The 11,486-nt window shown below is 39.0% G+C and overlaps 1 protein-coding gene across 12 annotated transcripts in view; it reads left to right on the top strand.

Moving 5' to 3' along the window:
- adgrg6 (adhesion G protein-coupled receptor G6) overlaps positions 1–11,486 on the top strand; it is a 43,817-nt gene that overhangs the window by 1,851 nt on the left and 30,480 nt on the right. For 7 of the 12 annotated variants that reach the window (XM_053231800.1, XM_053231806.1, XM_053231803.1 and 4 more), the window contains exons 2-5: positions 1,148–1,236; positions 7,856–8,203; positions 9,666–10,265; positions 11,424–11,471. In XM_053231800.1, the coding sequence (XP_053087775.1) occupies positions 1,148–1,236; positions 7,856–8,203; positions 9,666–10,265; positions 11,424–11,471 (1,085 nt within the window). The remainder of the gene's footprint in view (positions 1–1,147; positions 1,237–7,855; positions 8,204–9,665; positions 10,266–11,423; positions 11,472–11,486) is intronic. The other 5 variants (XM_053231802.1, XM_053231808.1, XM_053231809.1 and 2 more) reach the window with 3 other exon arrangements.

Raw genomic sequence — 11,486 nt, 5'->3', positions numbered from 1 at the left:
CCGGCTTTGCTTTAAAGACTTTCAGACCTAAATGCAGTTTCCCATCCTGCTGCATTCCGTGTGGCTACAGACACATTTTCATTATGTCAGCTCCCTGATGAAAACAGTTTTTCCACTTGTTTAGAATGAACACATGAGTTGTGCAAAGCAGAGGCCAGTGGATTGGGGCCCAGTAAGTGCGTACGCTAATGACCGGAGTGGCGTAATCTGAGCTCTATGGGGCAGAGTTCTCCCTAAGGGGCTTCGATTTTTTTAATTCTGTGTAACACAGTTCTGGAAACTGATTGCTCAAGAATGCTCAAACTGTTTATTGGTGTGGTTTTATTTATTTGTATGAACTATTGATCTCACTCACACCTACAAAACCGAGCAATGCTGAGTGCTTGTTGTAGGATTAGACAAGTCCGAGTTAACAAACTCAGCGTAGGATCATACGACTCATTATAATCAGTAGTTTTTGTAAACTACACTCACTGTGTACACGTTCATAGGTTTCTGATCTAAAATCTGGTGAGTTTCATGTTGTACGTGTTACTATTAGAGTTCTTTATTCTGCAAATCATTATGGCTAACGTGGAAGAATGGATTTAATGGTTTAGAATTATGTAATGAGGTTGCTTCTGCATGGCTCTGGTTGCGGTTTCTTCTGTAGAAAAAAAAAAACAGTTTCCATGCCACAAAAATACGTAATTCAAAACACATATTATGGACAGGTAGAATGAATGAAGGTATTGTACTGCTTTGAGTAACTGTGTGTGTGTGTGTGTGTGTGTGTAAGAGAGAGAGAGAGAGAGAGAGAGAGAGAGAGAGAGAGAGAAAGGAAATAGTTTCTTACCGTGCTTGAATGGTTTGTAGCCAGCGTTCTCCGCTCTCAGGCCACAGCTCAGAAAGCTGAAGGAACGTGTCTCTGAAAGCTGGACAGATTTCTCTAATCATTTCCTTATCATTTGTTTAAATCCAGCGAATGTGTTATATGATTATTTATTACGTTCCACAACCCAAGCTTAACTGATTTGATTATTTATTGATTTGAGTATTATTAATGAACTATGGATGAGCTTTACAGTACTGCCCTGTTTACATTAGGCTTATGCTGAAATGTTCCTGGATGATAATCATTTTCTTCTTTTTTTGTCACATCTGACAGGGTTTCATACATTAGTGGACGATGGTGGAGATGGAAGTTCTGGAATGTTCTCCAAGTCGCACTGTTTCTGATATGCATAGCGAGAACAGGTAAAGGAATGCTGTAGCTGTTAAATCACTCTGGAAATGTTCCTATGGTGTAAATCTTTATAAATGCTTAATGAGTGTGTGTTTGATTCATTTTTCATTTCTGCTTGTGTCATTGCACCCATTTTATTAACTCAGCTTTCTGCTTCATTTTATGAACTCCATCTTTCATGCTTCCATGTTTCTTTGCTTTAACACTATTGTGTGTGTGTGTGTGTGTGTGTTTTGTTTGTTTGGGACACTGCATTTCAACATTTTCTTCATTTACCTTTAGTAGATTCTGTATAGTTTTAAATTGTTATGGCACAGAACCTGTTCACAAACTGTTACCTCTCTTAAAACTTGGATCTGAACTAACTGCTTCCTGTTAAATTCCCTGTTCAGTTTCCAGATTCCAAGCGATAACAGTCAGGAATACTATTGTTCACAGTCCTGTTCTGTTATAAAACACACTGTATGTTGCACAGATGAACTTATTTACATGATCTAAACATGAAAACTAAATGCTCTCATAAGTCTATAAAGGATAATCATAGGTGACTTTCCAGTTTCTACCTGTCATGCTACACACTTTGTTCATCCTTGGCCAGAAAGAACTAAGCTTAAAATCTTGTTTAAACTATAAGTATATAATAATATGATAAAAAAGACCTGATAGGGAATCATCTGACCCGTGTTTCTGTTCAAAACAGTACTGCGATAACGATTAATGTGTCACATCATTCGATAAGTTTCTCAGTTTAATATGTCAGCATGTCAAACAGCACATTCAACAGGCTGCCTAATAAAATACAGCTTCTTTTACTCAAAGTTTATTAAACATTTAAACATTAAACAACTTAATCAGGCCCACACTTCCAGGTCTGAAGAAGTCTTCATCTCGAGTCAAATAAGGCTGCAGGGGTTTAAAAAAACCTCACACATTTCTCTTAAGCTGTATTTCACAAGCCAATATGCGAGTGTACTAGAAAAACAGCAGTGGCTGCAGTCAGCAGCAAACAGGAACTGGAAAATTCCCCCAAATCGTTACGGTCTGGCGTTTGGGAGCAGCTCGGCTTCCCGGGAAGTTACAGCGCTGACGGTGGAGCGAAACATCACAGTGTGCTGAATCTGATAAATGTGTGTACAGCACACCGGCGCTAATACTATCAACACGTCCATGATTAAAAAAAGATTAGAAGAAGCATCACACACACACACACACACACACACATGCAGCGAACTCTCTGCTGTACTCAAGCGGCCCTTCCTCACTGATTCAGCTTAAAGAACTCAGTGATTGGGAAGTTCATATGCAGTAGTGGAGAACTGATGTGATTCAAGAACACATCGAGGGCTCCAGAGAGCTACGTAACTCTGACAGAACAGCTAGCTAAGAGCTGAATTATTCTGCAATGCTTCGTACCTGATTATCCCGAGTTCTGATCTGAAAGTGTTCCAGTGCTTTGCCTTGGAAAAACACAGATGCCCAGAGCAAGGTGATATCTGTATCTCTGAATTTGATAAACATATTAATAAGATATGCATGAATTATTTCCGCGTGATTAGCGAAGAATAATGACGTATAATGCAGGTTAACTGTCTTGTTTTTATCATCTTTGCTGATAAGAACGATCTGTTACAGTGGTCTTAGTAAATTAGGGCTAAAATCAGTGCAATTGTGTTACAAATCTAGACTTACAAAGCTGTTAAACACGATTTCACAACACAAAAGTTACAGATCCGGTTTTAACAGGTAGAAATGAGTGCAGAGGGAAATGTGTGCTGTTCTGCCAGGTGATGACTCCAGCTGTTGAGAAATAAGCCATTAAAGTGTACTAAAACATAGTGTACACATCTTTCTTAACACTTGACAAAAATATACTTTGTTTATGTATACTTCAATATTTAAAAAAAAAAAAAATCAAGTGTACTTCCTTATAGCATACTAAAGTGTCATTTAAAAGGTATGACTTTAAAATGTTTTGAAAAAAAAAAAAAAATAGAAAAGTATATTTTAGGTGTATTTACAGAAAGCAAATGACATGAGAATGTACTTTAAATATTCTTTACATAGTGTTTGCTTTCACTAGGATAGATAGATAGATAGATAGATAGATAGATAGATAGATAGATAGATAGATAGATAGATAGATAGTGTATGGGTGTGTTCCTGGAGTCCAAATCTGTCAGGGCCTTTTATATTAAATATTTGGCATCAATTCCAAAACAAAGGGGACCACTGTGTGTGTGTGTGTGTGTGTGTGTGGGAGAGAGAGAGACAGAGGGTGGAGAGTTGCTGTCATTCGTCTGTTATAGAAGTCTGGTTATGTCCTGCAGTGTACGTTGATGAAGATCGGCCAGGTGCTTCCTGAACACGTGCTCTGAAAACGCCTGAAATTAAACAGTTATGAAAAATAAATGAAGCGCTGTGGACAGGAGGTGATGTGCTGCACATAGACTGGGTGATATGTGGAGAGAGAGAGAGAGAGAGAGAGAGAGAGAGAATGAAGAGAAGAGGGTTGCTGAGAGGTGTCTCATATGTGATGTTGCTGAAAGAGTGCTATTTTTATCCCGGGACATTTGGATGGGGCTTTTTAGAAAAAGCATTTGGTTCCATTCCACTTCTGAAAGGACCTTTTCTGATCTGTCTACTCTGCTGCAATCAGACATTCTCTCACTGACCTTCATCCAGTGCCATGCCACGACTACCTCCCTCTCTCACATTCCTACTTTTGTACCACAATCTGCCCTGCAATGCGCAACAGAATTACAGCTACAGCACCTACAGCTCATTCAGCACTGGAAAATAATAATAATAATAATAATAATAATAATAATAATAATAATAATAATAATAATAATAATAATAATAATCTCATGAGTTTGCATTAGAGTACTTACGGTACAAAAAAAGGTGGACGGCAAATCTACCATATAAACTCAAATACAGAAATATATCCACATTTCGTCAAAATGGAAAGGGGCGGGACTTGTTGAACCTCACATGCTCACTGCTGATTGGCTGCAGCGCGCGTCAGTCTGAGAGAGACGGCAGAAAACGGAGAGCTGGAGCGATGTTTACAGTAAGAGGAAACATGTGTTAGTCATATGCCATGTCCAATCAGCAGCATGCATATGGCTTTTGGAAAGGAACTGCCCTTTCCCTTGTGAGTCAGTGCTGTCGATTTTCTGTTCTGTTTTCAGCTTGTTGCAGTATTTTCTGATTCGGGTTTGTTAGGATGTTTTGGACGGATGGGTCGTGGTATAAATTCTCAGGTGTACTCAGTGCTGTGTGTATGGAAGAGTCATGTGCAGGAGGAACAAGTCACAACTGCACTGAATCCAGTTCTCTTTCAGCTGCCAGATTAAAACCTTTACAGGTCTATCAAAACCTCAGGGCTTTCCCAGCACCGCCACCTCATGCAGTACTGACTTCACTCTCTTCTGGCAAAACATTAATCAAAGACCTGGACCAACCACCTTCTTTCTGTGAGAGACTTTCTTTCTTTCTGTCAGAGAGCTCTGTCATGTTTAATGAAACAGCAAACTTTCTGTAATGGAACTTCAGATTGTTTCATCCTTTATCTCTTAAAGCTCCTTAAAGCTCTTCAGGGCATGCCGTCACAGGAAAATAATCAACCGCAGGGTGACGTGATGTTTCCTGGTGCAAAGCGCCGTTTCTCTCACCACTACTGAGTTGATTATTTTCCCATGAGAGCATGTCCCGATGTGTTTTATTCTTCTTATATAACAGTGCTAACTAATCCATTTGTAATTAATTTAAAAAAGACAGGTCATAATTTTATCAGTTTATTTATTATCAGTTTAAAGTTACATTTATTCTTGTTGAAACAAGTTCATTATCACGTAATTTATAGCAGCTCTAAATATTTTTCTCTCTCTTGAAGTTAATAAGACAAAAATAAAGTGGTACAGAAAACTGTTACAAAGCTCCTGACACTGGAGACTCATTCACTCATCTTCAGTAACTGCTTTATTATGGTCAGGGTCGTAGTGGATCCAAGACGGGCGCAAGCTGGGACACCAGTCACACACTCATTCACACCTTTAGCATAGCCAGTCCGCTCATTGGACTGATTTCAACAGTGAGAATAAACCCAGAGGAAATCCACATGAACACGGGGAGAACAATCACAGAAACTCCACACAGACAGTAATCTTTTTTTTTGCATGACACGTTAAATCATCTCCTCCTTACAGAAAACTTCGCCATGTAAACCATTAAACTTTTCTCTGTTAAATAACAACACGTTTGTTAATTTGTTTCCTATTAGTGTTTGATTATGTGAAGCGTTCCCCATCCAAGTCCCTGTGAATTAGCTGTTACTATAGAAACAATAACGAAAAAAAAGACAAACGGAAATCTAATTTGTTTGGAAATCTATTTTTCTTTTTCTCCTGATACATTAATGCAGTAGAAATAAAATAAACATCATTTATATGAACATGTGAGTATATCTGAGTGCTTAAAGGAGACAGTTTGATGTAGCCTGAGCTCAGCTTGAGCTAAAGCCGGACCTTTATCACTGGTGGATTTGCATCAGGCACTTCCTGGCCCAGTGCAAATGAAATGTTTTAGTTCAGGATGTACACTTGTACTCAAATCTGACCTTAAAGTGGGTTATTACATTAAGAGATTTGGTCTCTGCTACGTTGATTTACACTGTAGGATATATCAGAATTCACACTGCATATTTCCATATGCTTTTTGATTTTATATTTTAATCTGTATTAAGACTTTTCTTGAATTCCAAATCAGCTGTTCTTTATCGTGAGCATAATGTGTAGAACAACTTTAATTTCTGAGACCCCATCCACACGTCTATGGATATGTATGAAAACATAGTTTTTACTACTTCATTTAAAAACAAAAGCTCTTGCAAAATATCTCTGTCTCAATGAAAACGCAAAAATGTTTTGATCACGCTCACTTGAGCAGTACAAACAATTAGGTAGCGGTAGTAGTCTATGTAACTAGTAGAACTATGTAACTTCCTAATATCCTAAACTTCCTCATTGTGTCAGGGGTGGAAGTCACAACCCACCATTATCAAGTTATTATATAATAATTATTAAAATCTTATAGTTATTAGCCAATTTGAATGGTCACTTGAATTGAATCCAATCCTCAGTAACTTAAAAACAAGTAAGATTCTAAATAATATCAGCAGAAACCCATAGATCCTGGACAGGTGAGCCACACAAGGTTTCATAACGCTCTCAGACTAATGATAATGAAGGTAAGACAGAAGGCAGTAGTCACTCTAAAAGACTTGCAGGACGACCTGAAAGCAGGAACGACAGTTACGCAGAGAACGATAAGTAATAAACTGCACCACAATCATCTCTGTTCCTGCACCTCACGCTAAACTCCTCTGCTAAAAAGAAGCACAGAGATGCGTGTCTAAAATCAATAGACAAATCAGAACTCTCCTGGAATAAATTCTGGTCAGATGAAACAAAAATAGAATCCTTTGGCAATAATTCAGCTCCTCATGTTGAAGAAAGAAGGATTGTGCGTATGATCCCAAGAACACCATACCTACAGTGAAGCACGGTGGTGGGAGCATCATGATTTGAGGCTGCTTCTCTGTAAACGGTACTGTGGCATTACACATTATCGAAGGAAACATGAGTGGAGAGATGGAGCAGGAGACCTTAATCTCATCGCCAAGAATCTGTGAAGAAGATGGAGGTTTAAACAAGACAACAACCCCAGTCCATCAGAGGGATCTTCATAACCTTTCAGAATTGAAGATGATTAGCTAAGAGCACTGGAACAAAACTGAACCACATTTCTGCAAACAGTTAATTACATCTTACTGTGTAGACGTCTCAGAGCTGAAACTGCAAACAGCGGCTTTGCAACAAAGTAGTAATGCTGGGAATGTGTGGCGTCTGATTGCATTTTTTCCTAAACAATTTTATGCATTCATTATGTTTATAAATACATACTATATTGTTCATGTTTATAAGTACAAAGTGAAAAGACATTATGTGTGTAAGTGTGAAGTGGATACATGCACGGGAGATATTAAACAACAAAAACAAAACGCAGTTATATTTTATTGATTATTACAAAAAGCACATCACATCAACCTTAAACATACATTTGTAAAAACATATTTTATAACTGATATTATCCAAAACGGTGTTTGAGACACTACTTCTGCACAGGTGTGTGATAAGAGCGCAGATAAGAGACGTGATGACAGACATGAACATCACCTTGTTTTGTGTTTATAATGTCATTTCTTCAACACTTTAATTTCATTCTCAGGTTAAAAGACCTGTAACGTATAATCTTTGTATTAAGAAAAGGATTTTGCTTTAGTTAGAGAACTGAGCTAAGCACAAACATCATCATGCAGGAAAACATTCATATATAAAAATGTAAAAAATACAGTCAAAAAAACCCCATCCTTCTGCCCCTAAAATGATCAGCTGTCCCTCCTGTCTGCTCTACTGGCCCCTGTTTAACAGCTCGCCTCTCAGATCTGTCCAAGGCCGCTGCTTCTTCCTCCCTCTGTCAGCCTGTATTCATCTTCCTCTGTCCGCTCTTTGTCCCTCGTCTCCTGTTAACTGAGTCTGAATGATATCGCCCGTTATTTTGGTCCAGCAGTGCTGAGCTGCCAGGGTGAGTGCGATGAAACGCTCACTGCATCCGATGGGATCTTTACGTCGCCGTGCTACCCAAACGACTACCCGCCTAGCCAGACATGTACGTGGACACTGCAGGCTCCGGCCGGCTTTGTCCTGCAGCTCACTTTCCTTGACTTCGAGCTCGAGGAGGCACAAGGCTGCATCTACGACAGCGTCATTGTCAACACCGGCGCGAGCAGCGTTAAGTTTTGTGGCCTGACGGCCAACGGACTCACACTCAACTCCAGCACCAATGTCATGGTGGTGTCCTTTCATTCTGATTTTAGTGTTCAGAAGAAAGGCTTCAGTATCAGTTACAGGCAAGGTATGCTTTAAGTGCCTTGTTTTTCCTTTTGTTTAGATTTGCACTAGGGCTGCAACAAGTGATTATTTTTTATAATCTGATAATAATCTGTCAAATATTTATGATTGATTTTCTGATTGATTGATTTGGATTTGGATAACTGATTAATTATTCCCTGTTCTAATTTCAATAACTCAAATTAAATAATGACAAAAGATCCAAGTATTTCCTGTTTACAGGCAGTAAGATTTCGCTTCAATCTAGTTACCTGAACTATATGAATTAGCTCGCACACACACACACACACACACACGTCGCTTCATCAAGCTATTAACCCACATACGTACTTTTATGTTGCAAATGAAATCAGTCGCTTTGCTTCTTGTGTTTATTGAAAAGAGAATAAAACTTTTCCAGTGTTAAAATGACATGATTCTGTATATTTGTGATCACTGCACCGACTGAAACCAGTTTACTGCTTACTGAAAACCAGTCCTGCGCACAGCGGTGAAGAATATAACACATTCTAATTATCAGAATAAAGATCGTCAATCATATCTATTAATTGTTGCAGCCCTAGTTTGTACATTATTATTATTATTATTATTATTATTATTATTATTATTATTATTATTATTATTATTATTTTGTTTGTTTTATTATGATGATGATTCCTTTTAATTTTAATCATAGTACTTGCTGTTGCTTTTCAGTTACTATGCTCTTAAGCACATACATTGTTCCAGCTACTTTCCTCTTATTTCTGCAACATTTAGCCGTTTTGTTTTGATTCGTCTTATCAACACTTCCCGAGCATATCACAAATACAATATCAGGAAACACCGCTGATATCCTTCTCATCCAAGCTTACCTCAGCCCATCAGCTTGCCTTTCATGCAAAGCTTATTTTATGTTTTTTTTTCCCTTTACATCATTAAAGCGCTATGTTTCTGCCATGTTTATTCTCTGTCCTGTAATATGTTCTTATTCAAAGTGATTATCTTTAGTTCTTAGGCCTGCGTCTCATTTAGGACTGAGAAGAACTATAAAATGTCCGTCATCCAGGACTTACACACATATACGTACATACCGAGTGTTTTATCATCACACTGAAGCGTGGATTTTAAACACAGCCTTGCATTCTTTAGTAGTTAAAATAAGGTGAATTAGCATTTAAGTTGAAACTATAAGACAGGAGAGATAAACGACTGATCCATGCTTCCAATGAACAGTTCATCCTTTTCTCACTGCATTCTCACTGCACAGATTTTAAAAAGGGATAAAAGGGTAAATAAATATTTAAATGTTTACAATTATAGAATATTGAGCTAGAAAATTAAACAAACTCTTTTTTGGTGTCTTTATTAAAAGACACTTGGTGTATTACAGATTCTGTTTTCGAGGCATTATGTTAACTTTTAAGATAAAAAGAACTGGATCGTTTCTAATGAAGTTCTAATGAAGCTCTCCACCGCTTCTCCAGTTGCAGTGGCACTGAGAAACCAGAAGGTGACTGTGCCTCAGAACTTCAAGGACGTGGTGCGAGTGTCCAGCTTGGTGTCCATCCCGGCACTGAGTCAGTTCACCGCATGCTTTGAGATCACCGGTCAGTCGCAGACAGGATCAGGGATCATCTTCTCTTACACAGAAACAGAGCCGCACTTGACCTTCGGCAACAGCGGGAACAGCATGGACCTGATCATAGGCAACGCCACGTGTCCAGTCAGCGATTTGGTCACGTTAGCTGACTTTACTTCGAACATGCAGCTGCTCTGCATCACATGGTCCAACACGAATGGTGCCGTGGCCGTGTACTTCAAAGGCAGCTACCGAGTTAAGTTCTGTTCTAATACTGTTGGCATGAAACTGGGAACCGGAGGTTCTTTTGAGCTTGGCAGAGGAAAAAAGCAGGGCCAAAACTTTGATGGCCTCATCTACAACTTCCGTCTGTGGAGTTCAGCCATGACCTCCTCTGAGCTTGCTACACTTACCTGCGATGCTGTGGGAAACGTGGTGGACTGGGACAACAGCTTCTGGGACATCCCGGCCTCGTACGCCCAAACGGACTCCAGTCTCAGCTGCAGTGAGTAAATCTCTGTGTTCACGTGAAACCAGATCACACCGAGTTTTCTGTATCTCTCTGTCTGTCTGCTTTAGGTTCACTACTGTGAGCATTAACGTAACTTTGTGTTCTTTTGGTGTAATTAACATTTTGAGCGTTTTGCAGAAAGGCACCTGAAGCTGGATTTCTGTTAAAACATTGTTCACGTTGAAATGTAGCTTCCTCTCACTTTATCCTGAGCAAAGACAGTTGTTAGATTAAAACATTAGATATTCAGGTTTAGTGCAGGTAAGTACATTACAGATAATTATTAATAGCTTGATAACAAAATGTAAAGTTGAGAAATACACATCACTAGTCCTATTGATGTCTCCGAATAGTGAACATCATAAACAGAAACGTTTTTTACCCCTTTCATTCAGACGCCTGTCCTTTTGTGTAATTTGTGGTTTGATTTGTGTGTGTGTGTTTGTGTGTGTGTGTGTGTGTGTGTGACTGAGACTGATTGGCTGTATGAATCTACAGTTCTGGGCTCATTAGGGCTAAGAGTCACTTCATACCATTCAAACACTTTTAACATGAAAACGTTTCTTTTGCCATTTTTCACTTTTGAGAACTGACCAATATCAGTTCTAAGGTTTTGTGAAGATTAAACCAAATACACAAATTCTGCCAGTCTGTGCAGTTAAAGCAGAATAAAATCCACATGTTCTCGTAAGAGAAGCGTTTTCTAGTGGCAGCAAAATATACTAACAATTTAACAGGCTTCAGGGACGGAGAAAAGTGTCATGGGGTCTTAAATCAAACGCAGTCGTAGCGTAACTGCCCCAGCCGCCTCTGCTCTTTGTTAGCATTAGATATGCCACAGGGTGGGGACGGTTGCGCATTAATCCTCTACAGTTAATCTGATAATGTTGACGTGTTTAAAAACCTCACTGCCAAGATCAGAGTTTGGAGCCCAGGTCCATATTTTGTCTTCGTCAACATGAGGAAAGAAAAACAGAATGATCTGATGCCTCACTGACATTTCATTTGATACCACAGCGCATGCAAATCAGCAATATCAGCATCAGCAGTAACACCGTTTTAAATCATATTTCAGTACTCGCCTTGCTTTGTGCTGTACAGCAGTGTGACTGTGTGAAGTAACACTACTAACCTGTAACCTTCTTTTTACAGTCTGTTATCCACAGTGTGTTCATTTAACAACAACGGTCTCATCCAGTGGTGAGTGTGCCGCTA

This window comes from Pangasianodon hypophthalmus, chromosome 30 (assembly GCF_027358585.1).
Source record: "Pangasianodon hypophthalmus isolate fPanHyp1 chromosome 30, fPanHyp1.pri, whole genome shotgun sequence".
NCBI classification, from domain to species: Eukaryota; Metazoa; Chordata; class Actinopteri; order Siluriformes; family Pangasiidae; genus Pangasianodon; species Pangasianodon hypophthalmus.
The sequence above is the reverse complement of the archived record's forward strand: the minus strand, read 5'-3'. Positions and strand labels throughout refer to the sequence as shown.